The sequence below is a fragment of the Pogona vitticeps genome, chromosome 11 (assembly GCF_051106095.1).
Source record: "Pogona vitticeps strain Pit_001003342236 chromosome 11, PviZW2.1, whole genome shotgun sequence".
In the NCBI taxonomy this organism is placed as follows: domain Eukaryota; kingdom Metazoa; phylum Chordata; class Lepidosauria; order Squamata; family Agamidae; genus Pogona; species Pogona vitticeps.
Window position 1 is genome coordinate 19,378,799 of NC_135793.1, and position 24,944 is coordinate 19,403,742.

Consider the following 24,944-nt stretch of genomic DNA (forward strand, 5'->3'; position numbering starts at 1 on the left):
AATTGTGCCTCTGTGGGGTGCTTCAGAGTTTCAGAGAGTGGTGGCAGTTCTGTCTGTCCCATTAAAAAAATTGTTAAAAAGTTTAGTGCTGCATCACTTGATTATTTATTTATTTATTTTAAAGGATTTTCCATCATATGGAAACTTGGAGGACTAACAACCTACTGGCCAAAACAACAACAACAACAACAACAACAACAACAACAACAACAACAACAACAACAACAACAACAATAACAATAACAATAATAATAATAATAATAATAATAATAATAATAATAATAATAATAATAATAATAATAATAATAATAATAATAATAATAATAATAATAATAATAATAATAAAAGTGTGCATAGCATAAGTGTTCTCCCAAACCTGTTTAAAGTGCCTAATTCAAAATATTGCAGAGCTGAAATCGATACGAATCAGCCATGTAACTGAGTCTTAAAATCAGTATTAAATTTTCTTCTCTAATCCAGAGTAAAAAACAAACAAACATGGAATCAGATGTGTTTTTTAAAAACAACAACTACAAAATTCACATCTGATCCCCAGAATCAAGGAGAAAAATATAATGCCTATGGAGTGGGAACTGGAAAGAATTTAGTTACAAATCACACATCTGAAAGACCTTGAAAACCTGGAGTGTTTGCTCCCATTGACAGATAGAGACGTTTGATGCAATGACAGGTGATATAGTATGCTGTATTTCTCTTTCTATTGCTGCTTAAACTGTATATTTAGTGAATTAGTTTTGATTGATGGTAGCTCTGGAGGTACTCACTGGGAAGAGAAAGAAAAGAGATGGCATATTTTGACTGTATTAATGGTTTCAGACTTAAGCCCAGCACCATATATTTTTGCAATCCTTCAGGAGAAAAGCCGCAATTTATACAAATGGATTCTGTCTATCTTTAGCTCAAGTAAGTCTGACGAAGAGACGTCACTAAGAGTAATGTTACTCATCATTCATATGGCCACAAACCTGGAGGCAATGCTCCTTTGATATGGAAAAGTTTGGGAGTTTTCTGATGCTAACAAAGTGTTGCTTGCTTGCTTGCTTGCTTGCTTGCTTGCTTGCTTGCTTACTTACTTACTTACTTACTTACTTACTTACTTACTTACTTACTACCGACACTTGTGAACCACTTTTTACTAGTCAGAATAGCTAGTTGACTATCACAATCAAAGGTTGGGTGTGGTTATGAGAATATTTGTCCTTGTGTGCATGTGTGAACTTTTTAAGGGTTTACAAATGAGTATTTTGCACAAAAATGTCTACTTCATACGCAACATTTTGCACAAAATATATATTTTTGTGCAAAATCTGTGGGTTTTGATTTTTTAAAAAAATACTTACATTGCTAATATTGATGAGAGTAAAGCAGTGGCCTTCTTGCTTCTTTGTGGGAGCAAACTATGCTCCGTCGTCTTTTCAAAAAAACATTTTTGTTAACAGAATGACAAAATACAAAGCATAAACACAATATATGAAAAATGAGAGACAAAAACACAGATGGTACAACTCTAAACAATTCAGACAAAGAACAAACAAACCCAACTTGACTATAATTAGTGCACATCCACTTGCAGGGACCAGGAGAGACAGAAATATATTTCATCTATTATTGTTGTTATGATGACCCATAACCCTTCCAGAATTACATTGTCTCATGTTTAGATAAACAACCTTCTCCTTTCATTAACACACAGTTCAAAAAGTCTTTTCAAAAGTTAGCCTCTTTTATCAATCCCTTTTAAATGTTTGTATCCCATGCCAAATTATTGTTGATAGCTATTTCCCAAAGTTCATTGTACCAATCAATTAATTGATGCACATATATTCCTCAGTTTCCAAATTCTCGCAATTACTAGTTTAGCAACTATTACCATACCATACTTTTTAGCCCAGACATATTGTTGTTCTTTAAAAATAAACAATAATGAAATCTATGGGGAAATTTTTATTGTTACATTTCATTTTTTAAAAAAATTCTTCAAGTACTATTTTTCAAACTTTCAATACCACCGCACACTTCTGCCACATATGGAAATAGGTACCAGCCTCTTTGCTCACATATCCCAACAGATTTTAGAGTAACTAGAGTCTATGATATTTAACTTTATGGAATATCAACTGCTTCATTGTCTTGACTGTTCAAAACCACAAACGTTAGACAGATTGTCTATATCTTTGTGAACAATCAGCCCGCTGGATTCTACTTGCTGGTTGTCTGCATCTGTGCTTAGTTGCACCAGTGCAAAAGACAGTAGAGGTATTTTGCTCAAATTACTTAGAACTGGATGGGGGAAAACACACACACACACACAGTTGAATCTGTCACTCTCACTCTGCAGATGACTTTTCCTATAGGAGTTTAAACATCCCTGTTAAGTTCACGTGCTATGACCTGTCTTGACCATAACTGAGACATTACAACATTGCTTTGCATGCTTAGTCAGCAATAATCATTCCCCACTAGTTTATTATATATTTTAAAAATGAAAAAAGCAAACTCCAGCAGGTTGTTGTTGGTGGTAAGCCTGTATCTTCTTTAGGGACAGAAATTTGCAGGGTGCCTATTGAGAAACAGATTAGAGAGAAAAGCTAGCTCAGACATCACACGGCTGATCTCGAAGGAACTAACAAAGCCTGCAAGCAGCTTTGTTTGAACAGAAAGCAGGAGCTGGATGCTCTTTGATGAAAATAGCTCTGACACGGGGAGAAGTATGGAGAGAGCAGGGATGTACACACTTGAAAGTGAGCTGTGAAGTTCCTAGGAGACTCCAGCCCTACCTCAAGGTGAAACGTAAGTGGCAGCCGATGTCACCCACTCTGTACCCCAGGATGAAGAAAGTTGCAGCAATGGACGTCCTGAAGCCTCTTACGGTACCCCCTAACTTCTACCATTCCAAACTTTCCTGGAAAACCCTCTCCCATTTAAACAAAAAAAATGTTGGCAAAGAAAGACAAATTGTGTTTTAATCTTCCTGTTTATCTTTTAAATATGTCACAGGGCAATAGAAATTGGATTTTCAGATTTTTTTTTTAAACTACAGAATAGAGCAAGAATCCCTGCACCCTAGAATTCTGGTAGCTTTAACAAAAAACAAGAACAAAGAAATAACAAAGAAGTCAAGTCCTTACAGGTGTTTCGAGATAAGCAGCTGTTCCTTGCCAAGGTTCCAACAATAGCTATTGAGCATGAAGGAGGAGGATGTGGATGGAGCTCCATGAAAACTGCAAGGCCTTAAGGGACCAATAGTCTCTCTGTTTCCTTAGGCTCTGTAGTGGAAGGTGTCTCTCAAAAACAAACTACCAATTCCCTTATACTTTGCCGTTGCCTTGGATCTTCCACCAGTGTCTTTCTCCATGTTTAATGGCCATCACTGTTGAGGGCATCATGGCAAGGAAGGAAAATGTGTGAATCCAGGAACTCCTCTGAAAACCTGATTTTTATTTTATTTTTGCTAGAGGGATTCCTGCTGACGGCTTAAAGCTGTAGTGAAAAATAAAATCTGGAAATCGAGTGCCTACAAGGCAGCTCGGCAATGTTTTATAATTAAAAAATGAAGTTTTTTTGTTTCATTTTTTGATGGGACATTACATTCTGACCTGCTTTTAGGAAAAATCAGGAAAAGGCCATATGAGCATGGAAACAATACTCTCTTTTTTGCAGAAGAAAATGTGGACATGTTTGTAAGCATTCCTACTTTTACACAAAGCAGCACCGCCCAACCCCTCATTCCATGCCTGGCCACATTCACATGACAGTATGCTGTAGTGGATAGAGTGATGGACTAGGACCCTGGGGGCCAGGGTTCAAATCCTTGCTCAGCCTTAGAAGCTCACAGGCGGAGTGGAAGTGGTAAAGCCACTCCATAAATATGCCGTCTACCTTGAAAACCTTTCTAGGGCCATTCTAAGTCAGTTCCAACTTGACAGCACAGAAAACAGACACAACAACACACCATGTGAATTTGGCCCAGTGTGTGTGGCATGAACATTTCCTCCTTTTTTTCTGTGCATTTTTTTCTGAAGATGCTTATTAATCTATGCATTTTACCTAATGTACAAACTTTCCCCCACTGACTAAAGTATATTGGTCTGTATTTTATTCAGACATGTGGTTGATACCTTTTCTCAACCATATGGTCAGAATTCCATCGGTTTGGACAGAGTACTGGGTTTGTCATGTATCCTGGTCATGCCCAGTTTTTACCTATGAAATGTGACAAAGAGCTAGAAAACTGAGAGGACCGCTTGAGTGATTTCCCTTATGCATATGGCATTTTGCACTAAGGTTCCACTCTCTGTATTTTAAACCACTTCCACTTTTAAATGATTGCCTTGCTTTTCATCCACCTCCATGGTCAGGCCTGCTATTAGGCTCACTAAGTGGAGAACCACAAGGTATGGCAACAGGGTCACTCCCCTCCCTTGACGCTGTTTCAGAAGGTCTTTTGCTTCACTAGCCAAGCAGCAAAATTAATTCATTCGCTTGGCAACTGCTACAAGACTCTGTCACTTATCTAATATTTTTATGCACCACCAAATTGGCCTCCCCAAAAGAGTAGCTTTGAGTTTGGTCCGGACTTTACAATATCCAGAAGAACCTGTTATCTACGGATGGAGTTAAAAGCTAAATTCGCATTCATGCGCTGCACTCCATGTAGAACAGAGTGTTAACAGGGCAACCACGAAGCAGTGCGTTTGTTTATTTAGATGTCATTCTGCAAAATAGAAAAGGATTTTCTTGCTTTGCTGCTGGAGTTTCTCCCTTTTTTTGCCTCCTTGCAAAAGAACTTCATCCGGTTTGATGGCAACAAAGAATTTCTCTGAAGCCTTAAGCCCTGATGAGAAGTCTGTTAAAGTGCCTAAGGGAGCATTTAATCTGACTTTGTTTGAGATCCGGAGAGTGTGATTCCTGCTGTGCTGGCTGAGCTCAGCCAAGCTCAAATCCAAATACGCCATGATAACTTATGAACCGCCCAAGTCTCTGTTTTGTTTTTCTGTTGCAGCAAAAGATGCCTGTGGAGTACAGGGAGCAGATCTACTTCAAGCTCTTGCTCAGATCTAAATTAAGGTTGTCAGGAAATTTCAATAGTTACGTGATTCTCATCAAGGCAGTCTGTCAAGCATTGGCTTATTCATGCTTGATTTCTCACCTCCAAACGTGAGAAATTTCCCCCATGGCATTTTTGACATTTTACGTAAGACATCTTTGCACAAAGCAAAAATTTAAGAAATTTCATACCAATAGGAAGCAACCTTTATATCCAATTTGCATTATTTGCTTCAGAGGGTAATTTGCAATTTTTGTACAATTTTGCTTAACTTGGACAAAAGTCATTCTTGTTCATTTTTTATTTACTTATTTATGAGATTTAAGTTCTTGTTCTTATTCTCGCCTCATATTGATAACTTTGATAGACTTCGGAGTGAAGTAGGAAGATCAAAGAATGATCATGCAGCTACTTGGATATAGGACAAATTTTCTGTGACTGTACAGAAAATCAATCCATACAGCCCTTAGGTGCATGCATTTTATGCCCCACCATATGTGCAAAAGAATCTAACAAAAGGCTGAGATAATGCCTGAGTTTACGAGTTTTCTGCATTACGTAATGTCCCATAGAACGCATTAAATTCGTAAACTGAGATACCACTGTATTGTTGTTCTTGTTGCTGAGTTGTTAATTTGTGTCTGACTCTTCGTGACCCCATGGACCAGAGCACGCCAGGCCCTCCTGTCTTCCACTGCCTCCCAGAGTTGGGTCAAATTCATGTTGGTGGCCTCAATGACACTGTCCAACTGTCTTGACTTCTGTCATCCCCTTCTCCTCTTGCCTTCACACTTTCCCAGCATTGGGGGCTTTTCCAGGGAGTCTTCTCTTCTCAAGAGATGGCCAAAGTATTGGAGCCTCAGCTTCAGGATCTGTCCTTTCAGGGAGCACTCAGGGTTGATTTCGTTCAAAATGGATAGGTTTGTTCTCCTTGCAGTTCAGGGGACTCTCAAGAGCCTCCTCCAGCACCACAATTCAAAGGCATCAATTCTTCGGCGGTCATCTTTCTTTATGGTCCAGCTCTCACTTCCATACATTGCTATTGGAAAAACCATAGCTTTGACTATGCAGACCTTTGTCGGCAAGGTGATGTCTCTGCTTTTTAAGATGCTATCTAGGTTTCTCATCACTTTCCTCCCAAGAAGCAAGCGTCTTTTAATTTTGTGGCTGCTGTCCCCATCTGCAGTGATCATGGAGCCCAAGAAAGTAAAATCTGTCACTGCCTCCATATCTTCTATTTGCCAGGAGGTGATGGGATCAGTGGCCATGATCTTAGTTTTTTTGATATCGAGCTTCAGACTATTTTTGGTGCTCTCCTCTTTCACCCTCATTAAGAGGTTCTTTAATTCCTCCTCACTTTCTGCCATCAGAATGGTATCCATCTGCACATCTGAGGTTGTTGATATTTCTTCCGCCAATCTTAATTCTGGCTTGGGATTCATCCAGTCTTGCCTTTTGCATGATGTATTCTGCATATAAGTTAAATAAGCTGGGGGACAATATACAGCCTTGTTGTACCCCTTTCCCAATTTTGAACCAATCAGTTGTTCCATATCCAATTCTAACTGTTGCTTCCTGTCCCACATATAGATTTCTCAGGAGGTGGATAAGATGATCAGGCACTCCCATTTCTTTAAGAACTTGCCATAATTTGCTGTGGTCCACACAGTCAAAAGATTTTGTGTAGTCAATGAAACAGAAGTAGATGTTTTTCTAGAACTCTCTGGCTTTCTCCATAATCCAGCGCATGTTGTCAATTTGGTCTCGAGTTCCTCTGCCCCTTCGAAATCCAGCTTGTACTTCTGCGAGTTCTCAGTCCACATACTGCCGAAGCCTACTTTGTAGGATTTTGAGCATAATCTTGTATTGGGAGGCATCAGTAATAGAGACAAGGCATCTAGGGACAGGGAGCAAGAGTGCCATTCAAAGCAATCAGGGCTAGAGCAATCTGTGAGCTGAATCAGCATGAAGCAACTTCTCCTGTGCTTCTTTCCCTTTACTCATCCCATTCCCAAGCTCAACAGTTCCAGGATCTAGGATTCCAAATCCATGTCCAGAATGTGGGGGAAAAACACTTTCCTAATATTTTCCTAATTTCCCTTGCCAGGATGGCCAATAGTCTAGGCCATCAATGAGAATGCATGGTACCATACATGTTTATTTTTTATGAAACAGTTTTGCTGGACAAATCCACTAATACTTTTCCTCATTTGAGCAAATCTGCTTAGGTAGGGTTATTAATTTAAAAGATGGTGGTCCTCTCATTGATGCCTCTCCTCCTTATCCTCAAAAGAAACAAATAGCCGGGAAATGATAGTTGATGATGGTGCACTTTGTATGTAGATTTTGCTGACATTGTCAAAGGCTGTGTCAGCAAATGTTTTCAAGACCTGTATCAGATGTGAGTGATATGTGCTATAATCTAGAGGCCTCTCTAAGTAATGGCTTCTGTTTGTGTCCTGTGTACAACAAGAATGGAGATAAGTAAGGGCAAAATTGTCTAGTTCATTGTTTTCACCAACATTCATCACCATTTATCACAAAATTCATCTCTGTGAAAGAGAATGTGGGAGAAAGCGGAACGGACAGATTTACTCACCCCTTCAAAGGAGAGGTGAGACTTTCATTTCGGTTGGTTTCAGATCAGAATTTGCCACTGTTCAGACAGAGGAGAAAACCGTCCTTCCGTGGGCATTAAGAACCTGCACTCTCTTGTGCCACAGACAGCACGGCCATGGAGAAGGGAACGTTTGTGTTGTTTTCTAAAGCATCTGGAGGACAACACGATTCCCATCTCAGGCGTAAGGACAGATGTCCACATACAAGTGTATTTCCCATTCTATACTGGGAAGGGCTTAAATCTCATATGGCAGGGTATAACCCTGTTGAGTGGAAGCAATATCTGCAAAATCCCTTCTTCATCCTCACTTAGGCGGTCCCTATGACGCCATGACAAGGGATTTTAAAGGCCAGTCAGGTTCCTTACCTCCAGCCAAGGTGGACAGAGAAAGCCCTTTCCCCCACCCGTTAAGTCCCTGTCATTTCTGGAGAACGTTTTAGGTGCCCCTTTTCTTTGAGATACAAAGAGCGCACACTCACACACATGTTGTGCAAATGCTAGGCCATGTTCTGCAAAGATTGCCATGTTCTGCGCAGCCGACAGAAACAAGTTCTACTGAAAAGAATGTTCTTTCTGATGCAAGAAGGTTGCTGAGAGTGTTGGCCAATCCTTCTCCATTCCCACCAGGAGGCATAGGAAGGTTGCCTTTCCTTACCTTCACAAGCTGAGATGAGACAAGAAAGAAGAATGGGGCTTTCTCAGTGGTAGCCCTCACATTCTGAAGTTCTCTTCCAAGAGATGTTTAACATTCTCCTCTCTGCTGTGCTTTTGGAGGGAGAAAAGCTGCAATAAGAAGGAAATCAAAGACAGTTTTCCAACATCAACTGGGTCTGCTTTGTTTAGGAATTTGTGCTTGTCTTAGACAGGGCTAATAGATCCACCACCGACATGATATTTTCCCTCAGACAGTTGCAGGAGAAATGCAGGGAACAACAACAGCCACTCTTTGTGGCCTGCATAGATCTCTCACAAAGGCCTTTGACTTGGTTAGCAGGGATGGACTTTTTAAAATACTTCCCAAGATCGGATGTCCACCTCAACTCCTTAATATCATCAGGTCCTTTCATGAGGAAATGAAGGGCACTGTAGTTTTTGATGGCTCAACATCAGATCCCTTTGACATCCGAAGCGGAGTAAAACAAGGCTGTGTCCTTGCGCCGACCCTGTTTGGGATCTTCTTTGCTGTCATGCTGAAGCAGGCCTTTGGAACTGCAACAGAAGGTGTCTATCTCCAGACTAGATCAGGTGGAAAGCTCTTTAATCTCACTAGATTGAGAGCGAAGACCAAAGTCCAACTGAAATGCATGCGGGACTTCCTCTTTGCTGATGATGCAGCCATTGTTGCCCACTCTGCTGAAGACCTCCAACAACTCATAAATCATTTTAGCAAGGCCTGCCAAGACTTTGGACTAACTATCAGCCTGAAGAAAACACAAGTCATGTGCCAGGGCGTGGACTCACCTCCCTCTATTACCATCTCCATGCAAGAACTGGAGGTTGTTCATGAATTTGTGTACCTTGGCTCAACAATCTCTGACACTCTCTCCCTAGATGTCGAGCTGGATAAACGCATTGGGAAAGCAGCTACCATGTTCTCTAGACTCACAAAGAGAGTATGGCTTAAGAAGTTGACGGCATACACCAAAATCGAGGTCTATAGAGCCTGTGTCCTGAGCACACTCCTATACTGCAGCGAGTCCTGGACCCTTTGTGCACGGCAGGAGAGGAAGCTGAACACCTTCCATATGCGTTGTCTCTGACGCATTTTTGGTATCACCTGGCAGGACAAAGTTCCAAATAGAGTAGTCCTAGAACGAGGTGGAATTTTCAGCATGTATAGAATATTGAAACAGTGCCATCTACGTTGGCTTGGGCAGGTTGTGAGAATGGCTGATGGTCGGATTCCAAAAGATCTCCTGTATGGAGAATTAGTGCAGGAAAGCCGCCCCCGAGGGAGACCACAGCTGTGTTACAAGGACATCTGCAAGCGGGATCTGAAGGCCTTACGAATGGACCTCAACAGATGGGAAACCTTGTCGTCTGAGCGTTCAGCCTGGAGGCAGGCGGTGCATCATGGCCTCTCCCAATTTGAAGAGACACTTGTACAGCAGACCAAGGCAAAGAGGCAGTCCCGAAATAAGCAAAACCAGGGAGCTGGACAGGGGACAGATTGGATTTGTCTCCAGTGTGGAAGGGATTGTCACTCTCGAATTGGCCTTCTCAGCCACACAAGACACTGTTCCAAGACCTCCATACAGAGCACGATACCATAGTCTCTCGAGACTGAAGGATGCCTACACTACACTAAGACAGGGCTCTAACGTTTATTTACCGGTATTTATTTTATTTAAAATATTTTCACTCCGCCTTCCTCTTTAAAAAAGATTCAAGGCAGCCTGCAACATTGAAAGACAATCAACGTTTAGCAATATTTAGCAAATTATACGTATATCATTTAAAAAGCTTGTATACCACACTGAATTTTTATACAGGCAATTCTGTAAACATCTTGAAAACAGGGAAATCGCATTTAGTCCCACCTGATCTGACTTAATTGATTGCAATCTGCAGATTTTTAGCACGCTAGCTGTCAAGCTGACAAGAATGAAGGCTTTGATTTGCATGCAGGGACTGTCCTTCCCGGATGGATGATGACGGACCTTTGCTTTATCCATCACCACTTTGTTACTTTTTTATAAGATGAAAAGGATTGGGGGGGGGGGTGGAATTAAGAAAGCTGAAAGATTTTCAAAAAGTCATAAAATGCACTTTGCAGATCTCCTTGAAATGAAGGGTAACTTCAAACTACTTTGCTTAACTCATAAGTGCAAAAGGGAACTATTTACAGTAAAGATGAAATGGCACGTCTGCTGTGTAAAACATCTTTTTAGTTCATTAACTAAAGTGAAATTTTGATTCTGACATTAATGAATCGTTTTTGCCATGAAAAAAGTGGGATCTGTTTTGCATTTTTAAAGGACAAAAAATAATAATAATTAAAAAATAAGAAAGGGGGAGGGGAACAGTGCCTGACACAAATGTAATAATTCTCAGTGTTACGTTTTTCCAGGTTTTCTGCTTTCTGAGATTAAGACTGGAGTTTATTGGTACAAGCCAGCTCTGGTTTAAGCTGGGATGTTGGGAAGTTTTTGGGCCCAAGTCCCCATTCCCAATCCCGAAGTCCGGGTCCCTATTAATGACAAGGTTTTTCCCCAGAAGAAAAAGGGAGGGGATGGGTGGGTTCCACGTTGCAAGTTGAGTCTGAGTCATGGGGGGGAAGCCCATGTCAAATCAAGGTTGAGTCACAGGTGTGACTTAAGTCCAACTTGACAGCGAGTCGCATAACTGGCTTCAAGTGCATTTATTCCTCTTGGATTTTATTGGGTTAAAAGAGGCCGTCATCCTTAAGACATTTAATAGGAAGTAAACTCCACAGGACACAGTTGAGGGCTTTGTTCCAAGTAAACTTGCATAGGATCATGCCATGCCCACCCAAGCTGTCTTGTTACCTGAGGTAAATGGAGGACCAGCACTTCCTCCATCTTTGCAGCCACCCACTCAGCCCGGCTGTTTTTGCTGCTTTCTACACTTGGTCTCTGCCTTATCACTTGCCGTGCTTTCAACAATAATGGCTTGCTCCTGCCTGCTCTCTGTGTAGAAACACTGGCAGTTTTGAGCGGCTTGTATTTCTATACTTACTGAGTGGAAGATGTCGGAGCCGCTGCGGCCACACAAGCAAGTGAGCCCGTGAGGATCAGAGAGAGTAAGAGGAGGGCACAGAGCAGCGCAATAGGAAAGTGAGAAAGGCGGTATAGAGTTGAGCCCGGAGTGAGAAAGCCCTGCCCATGGGGAGAGGGCTCCTGTTTGCCCCTCCTGGCTCCATCCTGCGTAAGGCAGCCGCCACACGCTGCCAAATGGTAGAACCGGCCCCAGGGCGCAATCTGTTCCCTTTGCAATAGGGCACAATTTGCACAAAATGTCTCTGTGCAAAATTCGTGTCACTTCCTTCTGAGATACAGGACACGCACACAGCAAGCACAGAACTGGTTGGTTGTTCTAGAAGATGTAAACTGACCCCTACTTGGTCCCAATGACAAAGTGCAGTCATTCTGGCTTCGTGTAGTTTCACAATTATGTAATTTACACAAAACTGTTTTCGGGGATATACGAACTCTCAGTGGTCTCTCCAGAAGAATCTCATGGCCTTAGCAGATGAAGTGTGTGATTTTTTTTTTAGATTTTGCCTCCTCCTTGCCTGTTAGGATTAAACAAGAGAGAATTTACATCTCCACACAAATGCCAACAGCTGGCTTGTTAGTTAACACTATTACATCAATATGGATCTGCACAGAGCAATATCTTGTCTCTGGGTCGTATCTGATATATGTCCCCATATATACACACACAGAGAGACAGAAAAAAGGGGGGAAGGGTGTCTTTGTGGGGCATCTACCACAATGAATTTTATTTATTTGCCAGATTATACCGGTTATACAGCTGTTTTCAACCAGCTACCTCCCAAGATAAAGAAAAGAGACCCACAGTTCAATGCCGGGCTAGCAAGATGTGATGGATCAGGGAATCTAACGCTGAGAGTTATTATATTCTCCAGTTGTTGCAGACAAGTGATGGATTTCCTACTTGAATAAATAATTTCAAATAGAACAGGACTTTGTCACAGGATAACGATGTCTCTCTTGCTCCCAGCTGAATGCGGGGACGTTTTTAGGGAAAATAAGTGTGAGGTGTTTATTTTCAAAGCTAGAGACATTTATCCTCTGACAGCGCTGTGTTATACCGACTTTATTTCTGCTATATCAAATGACGGATGCCGGCGTAATCATTTTGTCAGGTTGATATTGCTGTGTTAGTCAAGGAAAGGCAGCTCAATCTCCTGAATGCCAAATTACTACCAAGTCACTCAAAATATGCAGCAACGGAGCATTTTCCCTCTCAATGAACTGCTTAGTGTTGGTCCCCCAGATCCACATGAATTTTTCAAACTGAATCTCAAGCTGAAAAAAACACCATGTTCTGGTTTGAAAAGACCTCCTCTTTCTGTCCTCCATGATCTCTATCTATCTATCTATCTATCTATCTATCTATCTATCTATCTATCTATCTATCTATCTATCTATCTATCTATCTATCTATCTATCTATCTATCTATCTATCTATCTATCTATCTATCTATCTATCTATCTATCTATCTATCTATCTATCTATCTATCTATCCATTTCCAGCATATATTGTGCTTCTGATTCAAAATACCAGGAAATCGCCTAATACAGTGGTGCCTCGCTAGACAGTTACCCCGCATGACAGTTTTTTCGCTAGACATTGTGATTCGCAAAACAGTGATTCCTATGGGAGAATTTTGCTGGACAATGTTTGGTCCCTGCTTCACAAACCGATTTTCGCTAGACAATGATTTTGACAGCTCTCTCCGCGCTTGCAAAATCGGTGTTTTTGGTACCTAAACTTCGCAAAACAGCAATTTAAACAGCTGATTGACATTTCGCAAAGCGGCTTTCCTGTGGCTGATCTTCGCTAGACAATAACAATTCTTCCCCATTGGTACGCATTAAACAGGTTTCAATGCATTCCAATGGGGAAATGCTTTTCGCTAGGCGATGATTTCGCTAAACAGCAATTTCAGTAGAACAGATTATCATCATCTAGCGAGGCACCACTTGTAGTTCCTTCCTTGCCAGCAACAAAAAGTATGTCAAGCTTTACATAGCAAAGGGACTGCCTTTGCTATGTAAATATTGACAACACCCATGGCAGTGGTCAAGAGGGTCTACAGGATCGCCTCTTCTGTGCTCACCACCATTCACAAAGAGATGCAAGGGAAGACCCCAGAAGCTGATGGCTTTTTTTTCCCATCAGTTAATCACTTCTCACCAAAACACAAAACAATGGTCAGGACTGATTTTCAACAAGTGTGAATGCCCACACACCAACAATTTGTACAGCTTCTATCCGGGTTTTCTCATAGTGGAAGATTTAGTTTAGTTTGCTTTTGTTTTGTGATTATTCACCAGGAGATAAACGCAGGTTTCCTTGGTAAGTCAGATTGATTGCTCGGTGACAGTGCTTTGAAAGGATGATGTGCCTAGAGAGAATGGAAACTACCCATATTTCTTGAAGTACATTTTGACCCCAAGATAAAGACTGTGTTGCTCTGGGATAGATTATGACACTGGCTAACAAGACCCTACCCCTGTGCAGAATCATAAGACAGGATGGGTATCCATGTACTCCTATAAGCACCCACCTATAAAAGATGGATGGATGGATGGATGGATGGATGGATGGATGGATGGATGGATGGATGGATGGATGGATGGATGGATGGATGGATGGATGGATGGATGGATGGATGGATGGATGGATGGATGGATGGATGGATGGATGGATGGATGGATGGATGGGACCCTTTTGCGGGGACGAGATTCAATGAATGTATGTTCTAACCACTAACATTTGAAGTATTTACTAGTTCCAGGGGGAAATTATTTTCTACCGCCAAAAGATTTGCTTTCCATTTGGACAGCTCCCTTCTGTCCAGCCTCTAGGTAACACTGCACAATTGGGACTCAAATTAATTTCTCACTTTGCTAGAGACTATAGCTCTCTTCTTCTGCTCACTTCCTTTCTGAGAACATGTGTGCTTTCCCAAGGCAACAGACAACGCCAATGATTCGGTCATTGCTCCTTACCACCCCCACCCCCCAGAATCCTAGGTATCACCTGACATGGTCAACACTTATCAGTGGCTAAGGAGGTGAGTAGGCAGCCTCCACCGTGTCACAATCAGGGTCGGAAAACTGTGGGACTCCAGATGTTGATGGACTTCGACTCTCCGCATGCCTTATTATGGGCTGTCCTCAAGACACACTGACCGTTTGTTGTTTTTTCTTTGCCATCAAGTCATTCCCAACTCAAGGTGAACCTATGAATGAGTGATCTCTAAAATGCTTCATCCTCAGCTGCCCTGCTCAGCTCTTGCAGACTCAAGCCTGTGTCTTCGTTTAGGGAGCCATTCTATCTCATATTTGGTCTTCCTCTTTTCCTGCTGCCTTCCACCGTTCCCAACATTCTTGTCTTTTCTAGACAATCCTGCCTACTCATGATGTGCCCAAAGTAAGACAGCCACGGCCTCATCATTTTTGCCTCTGGGGATCATTCTGGCTTGATTTGATGTAGGACCCACAAATTAAATCTTCCTGGCAGTCCAGGGTATCCACAAAAGCTCTCCTCCAGCACCACATTTCAAACAAATCCCATTTTTCCCCATTCAGCTTTCTTCACTGTCCAGCTTTCACACCCATTATACATGGTGATCAGAAATACAAGAATGTGGATATTCTTGGTCTTGGCTCGTCTACACTTTCATGGCTAGAGCACCTTCTCCCATACCTTGCTTGTTTGTATCACCTACCTTGATGTAGGAGTTTTTTCCCCTTGCAGATCAAAGTGGCTGACTCGGATTCCTATGATCATATGTGAATCGGTATGGAGAAGAAAAATAGAAAATGGAGCAGGTCAGAAGAGAGAGTGATAATATAATTTATTTGCAGTTGATGTCTTATATAAATGAGATTGATAAGAATACAAAATATAAGGAGAATGGAAGGGAGAGACTGAACGGCTCTGCTTGAGCATAAACAAAAGGATTCTGGTCAAGATGCTTTGCAACCTATTGTAAAGGATTCCACTTCTGGTGTCAAAGGTCAAAGTGGTGTTTTGTTTTCCAGTGACATCTCTTAGATTGTGGCCTTTCTGATTTTCTGTCTGGTTAGATTTGTCCCTATGTTGGGCTCTGAATTCTTAAGAGCCGTGCCAGGTTGTAAAATGCTTGATAGGGAGATATTGGAACAACGTCTCCAAGGTTCATTTTGTAGCTGGCTGTGAACAAAGCATTGACTTCAGGGATGAATTAATTTCAGTGCAAACGTTTGGCACACCGTGATTTTTGCCCCAGTGGATGCTGTTCAAACGTACAAGATCTGCTGTCAAAACGGATGCCAGGCATTTTAATTACGAGTAGGAGATGCCTTCTGCTGATAAATGGAGAGAGGCTGCCAACACTTGGTTCAAGGAAACAAGCTGGCGTTTCTTCACAACATGGAAAGCAATGAATCGTCGTCGTCTCACGGTTTCTGTGTTCTGCCGTCTAGCCTCATAATTTATCCACCTAGATTCCTTCTGTGTGACCCAGCTTGGTTTCAAATTGCAAAATGACAAGCTAAGCACCGCAGCCCGCAGCTCTCGGGTATTCATTCACACCTTGTGTTGTCAGTAAGTATCGCAATAAACAGAGTGATGGGGAATGAAGTTTTATTTTGTCTCCTCCACCACCACTTAAAAAAAAAAGTTATCATTTTTCTGCTAGAGGTTCGAAGCTTTTACACCATTCCGAGTATTTTTGACTCTTGTCATATTGCAGGTATTTCTGCCCCAAATGTTGGCACCCTGATTGCCTAATTTCGTCATTCCATAGTTTGGGATTTTCCCTTTTTTATGACTGTTTGTTTAATCCGAATAATAATTCTAATGTGCTACCAAGTCAATTCTGATTTAGGGCAACCCTTTCCAGGGCTATCCAGGTAGAGAATACTCAGAAGTAGCTTACCAGTCCCTTCTTCTGGGGAGAGATCCCTGTGAAGCTTGAGCAGTTGCACTCCCAATGTCTAGCTCCACAGCCAGGTAGTAAAACCACTGGGTTATCCAGCCAGCTGTTTAGTCCTACATAGCCCACATCACAGTCTAAACTACTGCTGGGTGAATATCTCTGACTTACCATATTTGTCCATGTATAAGACTATACTTTTGTCTAAAATCTTTCGACTAAAAATTGAAGGTTGTCTTATACACGGAAGTAAGCTGAGGAGGGAACAAAAACAAGTGGAGGGGAAAGCAGGGATCAAAGCGATCCTGCAGGGCTTTGATCCCTTTCCCCCTACACTTGCTAATCCCCACTTAGATTTTGGATTAGAAAAGTGGGGGGGTTATACACAGAAAAATACTGTACTTTTCATTTTTATATATATAAAGCCAAATATAATTAATTAATTGAACATTGATAATACAGAGTGGTGCACAAATGTTTGAAACTAAAGATAACCAGTAGTTTTCTAATCAACTCCAAACATTGTTCCCTGTATCAGCATGCATTACAGCTGGAGCCTGGCACATTTGTGTGAGTTCACGTATTCACTAATGGGAAGCCAGATTTTAAAAAATTAATTTTGGCTGCTCGCTGTTCTTAAAGCACAGATTAGGCATGTGAGCTTCTCCACGAGAACTGAATGCCATACTTTGGCATCATTTGATGCGATTGTAAAAGTTTAATTGCCTTCCAATCTGATGCCGCTACAAGATGAGCAGCTAGACAAAGAAAAACAATATGGTCCTTATGTCCAAAATCTGAGAATGGTCTTGGGTTACTTGTTTCATATATCTCTGGGGTCCATTGACTGCTTACTACTCAGAAATGTTTTACTGTTTTCAAGAAAGCCATACAGTAGTTTATTGTAAGAGGTCATTCTAAGTCTAGGTATGATCCATGTTACAAAGAGATTTTCCCTCACTTCTGCCTGCAATGCTGTGCATTCTGAGTATCCTGCCACATCATCAGTTAACAGTCATGTCTATATTTCTCACTCAGTCGCATTGCTATCTGGCCAATTTAAAAAGTTGGACCTTTTGTTTACAGCACTAACTCAATTCTACAGTTGGTTGTCCCAGCCTTTGAATTTTGCTGCTAGATAAAAGTCAGCTAGGTATCCATTTTTCTTGCTATGCTCCAAGGAAATGGCTGGAGTAAAATTAAAATAGAGAGTGTGAAGCTGTGGGGTGTGTTTTTCCCCCAAAGACAATTATATTACACATAATCCACAGTGAGCTATATTCATGCAGTTTTGCTTCTGCAAAAATGTTGAGATGGAGAAATGTCCACCTACCAGCAAACAGCCCAAAGTGAAATACTGTGGAAATAATTTCAGAGAAGGCTTAGAGGGCAAACTTGCCAGAAAGTGAGAGAAGAACTTTATTGTTTTTTTTCCCCAGAAGAACAGAGAAGCCCTGTAAACTCCTGACTCCACCCAGTTGTAAGTCCAGTGCCAACTTGTGGCAAAGAATGTAATATGCATTATCCACACAAATAGCACATGTTTCAAATCGTATTTAAATTATCTCGAGCTCTTATCATACTAAGAGCAAATGCATGCACACCCACCATCTGATCAATGTAATATCAAATAACTTAATCAAATACAGAACAAGAGGAACTATCAGAGTTCTTAATCCACAGAGAGAATTCTCATCAAATGTGGTGACATTTGATGGAGTCATTGTATACATGAAGATAGGTAAGGTAAAGGTTCCCCTTGACATTTAGTCCAGTCGTGTCCAACTCTAGGGCACAGTGCTCAGCCCCGTTTCCAAGCCATAGAGCTAGCATTTGTCCGTAGACAATCTTCCGTGGTCACGTGGCCAGCACAACTAGACATGGAACACTGTGACCTTCCCACCAAGGTGGTACCTATTTATCTACTTGCATTTTTACATGCTTTTGAAGTGCTAGGTTGGCAGGAGCTGGTACTAGTGATGGGAGCTCACTCCGTCGCGTGGATTCAATCTTACGACTGCTGGTTTTCTGACCTTGCAGCACGGAGGCTTCTGCGGTTTAACCCGCAGCGCCCACCACATCCCTGGCATATATCCAGATAGCACCTGCCAAACGCAAAGGAATGAAATGGTCTGTTTATATGTGTGAATGAGACCTGAATTAAAAAAGGAAAGAACTCATCAATGTATAAGGAACTGTCTCAGGTATCTGATGGGGCAGACTGTATTCACAAAACCATGTATCATAATAAGCATTAGGCTTCTTGTGTGTGTTTTTTTAAAAAACCCAAGAAGATTGACACAGCTGCTCATCTGGAAATTGCTCTCTCCTTTTGCACTAAATGAGCTGGCTAGATAGTTCAGAGGCAAAGATTTCAGTTCCCTATTGTGCCTCTTGCAAGCAGAAGCAGCTTGTGAAGCTATGGGCCAACTGCACAGTCCCAGGAAGCACCAGAAGAATGGAAACCACTTCTGAGCATTGACTACCCGTAGAGCCCTGAAAAGGATCACCGTAAGTCAGAATTACTTGATGGCCCATGATTGGATAAAGCTGCTGCTAAGAAAGCAGCACATATGACATCAAGCAGACCTTTAGATATATCATGAGATTTGATATCCTCTGCTACCACTGTCTTTATTAATAAGAACAGTACAGTATTGTTGTGATGTTTGGCAGTGCTCAGAATACTTTACCTCCTTTCGGACTGTTAGCTAATGAAAGAAGCAACAATGCGACAATTGCATTCCATTTTTTTTTCTGCTACAATTTTGGCAGCTCAATTAATTGTGATGACTCCTTTCCACTTAGACTTGAGATCTGTAGTTTGTTGAATTACTTAGAATTCTTTGCTGTTCTTCTGGCATGTGCAGTACTGCTCTCTAGTACTTAATTCTATATCTCTCATGAGCTGCAGACCCCAATTTAATTTAGGAAGAAGCCATAAGAGTTTAAAGTGGTATAACTGTATAGCGCAGATACATAGTTGTTGGCAAAGCAGAATGACACTAGTTACCCTGCATGTCCAGACCCATGTCCAATAAACTTAAGTCAAGGAAGATATATCAAGGTTTGGCTTAGGTAAAGCAGAAATTTTCAGGAAAGATTTGTAACACCTTGTAGTATGCAGGACTTTTCTCTGTAATAGATAGATTTGAATTGCAGCTCCATCTCTTCTGTGAATGGGCATGGTTTACAGGTAGAAAGTACTTGAGAGGCAAGTGACCTGGTTCATACAGTGACTCTGAGTGTTTATGTTGTTTTGACTGTTCACGTTGTTCCTTTATCTGGTGTTTTTACCCCGCCACTCCCCCAAAAAATCTCTCTTACCTCAACCTGTTCAGTAAAGGCAGATTTACTTTGCCACCATTGAAATCTATATGTCTCTCTGGTTCAAAAAGCAGTTCTACTAAAGTACAAGATGAGTTCATTTTTGCAGTGAAGATGAACAGTCTGGTAATCTGTGACCTGAACCATAAAAGAGTATCGTGGTGCGGTGGTTAAATTGCAGTACGACAGTCAAAACTCTGCTCATGACTTACATTCGATCCCAGTGGATTCAGGTAGCCAGGTCAAGGTTGACTCAGCTTTCCATCCTTATAAGATCTCAGGGTGGAGGTGGGGGCAATGCGTTCCCTGCATAATTAACTTTAAACTGCCCAGAGAGTGCTTTAAGCGCTATGGGGCAATATATAAGCAGCACGCTTTGTTTTGACATTCTTTGATTCTTAGGATAGCAGCTTGAACCACAATTTTTTGCTTTAATTGGAAGAGTTGCTTTCCCCCACCTCCACCCCTATGCCCACCCTCTTCTGGGAGAGTTTGTCCTGATCTGACTCACAAAGGTAGATCACTGAAGCTATGAATGCCTACATTTGGGTAACCGTGATGTACTGCTTTTAATTATCTCATTATCACTATGCTTGCTTTTAGCACACCTGTCAGAGGTAGGAACTATGTCCCCTGCTATTCAGAGTGCAGATATGCAAAGATTTACTTCCACTGCACTGTTTTGATGTTACCTAATAAGCGCTGATTAAACAATAAATAATTAAACAATTAAACAATAAATAATTAAGGAGCCTCTTAATGAGGGTGAAAGAGGAGAGTGCAAAAAATGGTCTGAAGCTCAAACCATCAAAAACAAGCTAAGATCATGGCCACTGGTTCCATCAACTCCTGGCAAATAGAAGGGGAAGATATGGAGGCAGTGAGAGATTTTACTTTCTTGGGCTCCATGATCACAGCAGATGGGGATAGCAGCCACGAAATTAAAAAACGTCTGCTTCTTGGGAGGAAAGCGATGACAAACCTAGACAACAACTTAAAAAGCAGAGACATCACCTTGCCGACAAAGGTCCACATAGTCAAAGCTATGGTTTTTCTAGTATCAATGTATAGAAGTGAGAGCTGGACCATAAAGAAGCCTTACCATCAAAGAATGGATGCTTTTGAATTGTGGCACTGGAGGAGACTCTTGAGTGCTGGTCTTTGACCGTAATCAGTTGAATGCAATTCAATTCAGACTGAAACCCAGAGTGAATTCACAGTCCCTCCAAACCTAGAGTCAAGTCACCAGCATTCCTGGTTCTCTCTCTCTCTTCCTCCCCTCCTGCCTCATACACACTTACACTATAGTCCTCCTAGCTGGTGATGTTTAAAAGCCAATAACCTGTGTGAATTTCCTTTACCAAATGTATCTTACCATCTCCAGATTGCATATTCCTCAAGTAGGTAGGTAGGTAGGTAGGTAGGTAGGTAGGTAGGTAGGTAGGTAGGTAGGTAGGTAGGTAGGAAGGAAGGAAGGAAGGAAGGAAGGAAGGAAGGAAGGAAGGAAGGAAGGAAGGAAGGAAGGAAGGAAGGAATGTTGAAGGAGAGAGATGGAGGGAGGGAAGAAGGAAGGAAGAGCACAACATTTTAATGTATGTTATCAGATGCTGCCTTGAGTGATGAGGTGCCTGCAGCCGGAAATGTCAGGGAAAAGAAAATAAGTACACATATCACCTTTACAATCAGCCAAGAAAAGGCAGGGTATGATTTCTCTAGAATTGGCTTTAAATGAGATACTTGATATTAGGTTACACAGAATTTTATACACTTTTGGTGCAGGGTCCTTGACCTTTTCCTGAGGCTTATTATTTGCTGGTTAAGTTTTCATGAGGAGCAACCAATGTAAGAGAATGTGACATTTCAATAAATTTAAAATGAGTATGTCAGGCGGTGTCATGTAGTGGTTAGAGTAGCGGACCGCAAAAAAGCCCTGTGTTCAAATCCCCACCGTACCACAAAACTCTTGGGTTTGTATTTCCCCTAAAAATAGTAGGAAAGTAAATAACACAGAGTAACACATTGACTCACTTAAAACGGTGCACCGTTAGAAGCACCAGATTTCCTTTTTTTTGGCGGTCTTAATGGGTTGTATTTTTAAAAGCAACTTTCATAGATTTGATTTGAGTGTGAAGAAATGTTATCACATTGCTTGTTCTCAGTAAGGCAGGTTGTCTCAAAATGTTGAGGTGACATGTTGAGAGTTTGTTAGCACACACAAGCTTTGTTGCTTTTAGCACAAGAACAAGACAACAAGCAGCTTTATAGAATCATAGAATAATGGAGTTAGAAGGGTTCTGTAAGGTCATCTTGTCCAGCCTCCTGGACTTAATGCTTTATTGCATTAAAGTTTCTACAACGGGTGCCAAATGCTTGTGTACAAAAATTGGTGCACAAAAGCTGGTGTACTTTCACAGACAGAACAAGCGTGAAAGGGGTAGTTAATTGATTAAAAAAATGCCATCTGGCACTTCTTTAAAATAACATTTAAAAAGATCCATGCAACAAAGCAACACCTATTGTGGTTTAGCTTAATAATTGTCATGATTCGTACAATCTCTCCAATTCCTAGCAAAGTTAATTCTTGTAAATGTGAAAACTCTCGTCAAGACTGACTGAAAATGTCGGGGCTTTTTGTTGGCAAAGAAGACTCTTAAATCGTGTAAAATAATAAGACAGGTGAAAATTTACATTGCTATTCTGATCAGAACAAAACTTACATGAAGTGGGCAGTTTTTGGATCATTGTACATGAGGGAGCAGTAAAAGGCACACACTTTTTACTGTGATTATGGAGCTTGCAGTATGTTGTTATTGTTAAGTGCTGTCAAGTCTCGGGACTAATGGGGACCCAGTGAATGAGTGACCTCCAACATGTCTTGTCCTCAACTGCCCTGGTGAGCTCTTGTAACGTCAACCCCATGGCTTCTTTAAGGGAGTCAGTCCATCTTGTATTTGGCCTTCCTCTTCTCCTGTTTCCTTCAACCTTTCCTAGCATTATTGTATTTTCCAGAGAATCCTGCCTTCTTGTGATGTCCTCAAAGTGGGACAGCCTCGGCTTCAACATCTTTGCCTCCAGAGATAGTTCAGGCTTGATTTGATTTAGGACTCACAGGTTCATCTTTCTGGCAGCCCAGGGTATCCACAAAGCTCTCCTTCAGCACCACATTTCAAACAAATCATTTTTTTTCCCCATCAGCTTTCTTAACGGTCCAGCTTTCACACCCAGACATGGTGCATGGTCAGAACAATTTCTGAAGTCTCATAAGTTAGACCTTAGTGATAGATCTCAAAAGTTCCCCGTCATTAGTGTCAGTTGAAGTGCATAAAACTTTCTGAATGGTGCAGTAATCCAACCTGCGGCTTTTGGAAAAATCTCAATAGAGATAACGCCATGATTAAGTAGTACTGACAGCTCTTCCCTCTCCCTCTAACAGCGAAGGAAGGCCCTGAGTGCATTAGCAAAGGAAATTGATTGTTTTCTTTTCCTGCCAGCAATTTTCTACTGCTCGGCTTATCCAAAAGGAATCTAATTGTGTTGGTGACCGGGAGGTTTCCTGGGGGTCATTGATTGCATTTCAGTTTGGGACGAGGACTTTTCGCTTGCCACATTCTGACAAAGAGAAATTCCCCCGTTTGGCTTAAATAAAATGCTGCCTGTGTGGGTCATGGAGGTCCTAAGGAGATGCTTTCAAGATGCTGCGGGGGAAACCGGACTCTTCTTTTGCATGTCTGTCATGTGGGTATCAAATAGGTAATTGCTCATTCACATTGAAAGGCCAATGTTGTTCTTTTGCTGGAAGCCCTCTGAAGAAGGTGCATAATTGTGTTATAAATTTTTTTATATTTGTGTTGCATTGTATGTTGTAAGCCGCCTAGAGTGGTCGTCATGACAAGATAGCAGGGTATAAATAGAATGAATGAATGAATGAATGAATGAATGAATGAATGAATGAATGAATGAATGAATGAATGAATGAACCAATCAATCAATCAGTCAGTCAGTCAGTCAGTCAGTCAGTCAGTCAATCAATCAGGGTCTGCCCAGTTTAGGATTGATCAGGAAATTCAAGCCATTCCCTGATCAATCCTAAACTGAACAGACCCTGATTGATCCTTTATGCTGACTTTGACTGGGACTTACCTGGAATGCAGTTCTGTGCTTCTGATACCTGCATCTCAACCCAATATTTTTTTTTTTCAGGCATGAGGGATTTATTTATTTATTTATTGGAGTAGGGGGGATTTAACTTCTACTTCCCAGATAAACATGCCATTTGGAACACAGTTGTGAATCAGACCGCACGTTCCTCCAAACTTTTCAATAGCATGTTCAGGTCTAAGCTTCCATATGCAACTGCATGCATCAGGGAATGTTCAGAGTTTAGAAAATGTCATTTTTGCACCATTGTTTTCCAAGCCCCACCCGGGGTTCTGGAAGTGGAGGTCGAACAAGGTGACTCTTCTAAGCTCTGGGGATTTTCCCCGTTGACTAATACATACCTGTGCAAATCCTGAAAACAAACAAAAGTCCTACAATATCTGAAAAGACTATTGGGTACAAACATTTATGGGCAGAAGTCCTCTTCATTAGGTGCAGCATCATTTTGAGGAGATATTTGTAGTACATTTTAAAACTATAAGCTTGTTTTCATGAAGACATTCCCTTTTCCAAAATGGATTGCAAGCTTCAGAGATACGTGATTTCCAAAGCCAGATGAATTTTGTCCCATAGTCAGGCCAGGCTCAGGAAATTGCAGGTGGATGTTTTGGAAGGAATTATTAACTCAATGAGTTTCTTTTCATCTGTTTCCTTGTTGCTCTTTTGCAGGACAGGATCCACCAAAAAAAAATTGCTGCCATATACCAAGACTATCCAGGTTGCTATAATAACCTTGTGTGTTGTCTAGTTTTCAGCAGCACAGCCATTTCTGTGACATACCATTGCTTTATCCTGCAGTTTGGTTCATTTTCACGTCATCCTTAGAATTGTAGAGCTCAAAGGGACCCTTTCGATCATCAAGTCTAGCCCGTGTCAAGGAGGCACAGCTAGATGTCTAAACCATTGAGCTATCCAGCAGGAAGACTATATCCAAGTAATTTGTGTAGCTGATGAATCTCTCTGTTTTTTCCCCCCCTCCAGCTCTAGTCACCAAGAGACCTCCTCAGCCGTTGTACCCTTTGGAAAATCAGACAAGCATTATCGAAGTCCAGTTGGGTAAGTGACTGTCTTGAATTAACTGAGAGGCAAAACTGAACAAAGTGAGCATGTTTTATTGTCAGTGTTACTACAT

At 41.3% G+C, this 24,944-nt stretch overlaps 1 protein-coding gene across 2 annotated transcripts in view; it reads left to right on the forward strand.

Annotated features, from left to right (window-relative positions):
* The window catches only part of IL1RAPL2 (interleukin 1 receptor accessory protein like 2), a 528,601-nt gene that overhangs the window by 373,766 nt on the left and 129,891 nt on the right, over nt 1–24,944 (forward strand). For both annotated transcript variants that reach the window (XM_020811816.3, XM_072981155.2), the window contains exon 6: nt 24,794–24,868. In XM_020811816.3, coding sequence (XP_020667475.3) covers nt 24,794–24,868 — 75 coding nt within the window. The remainder of the gene's footprint in view (nt 1–24,793; nt 24,869–24,944) is intronic.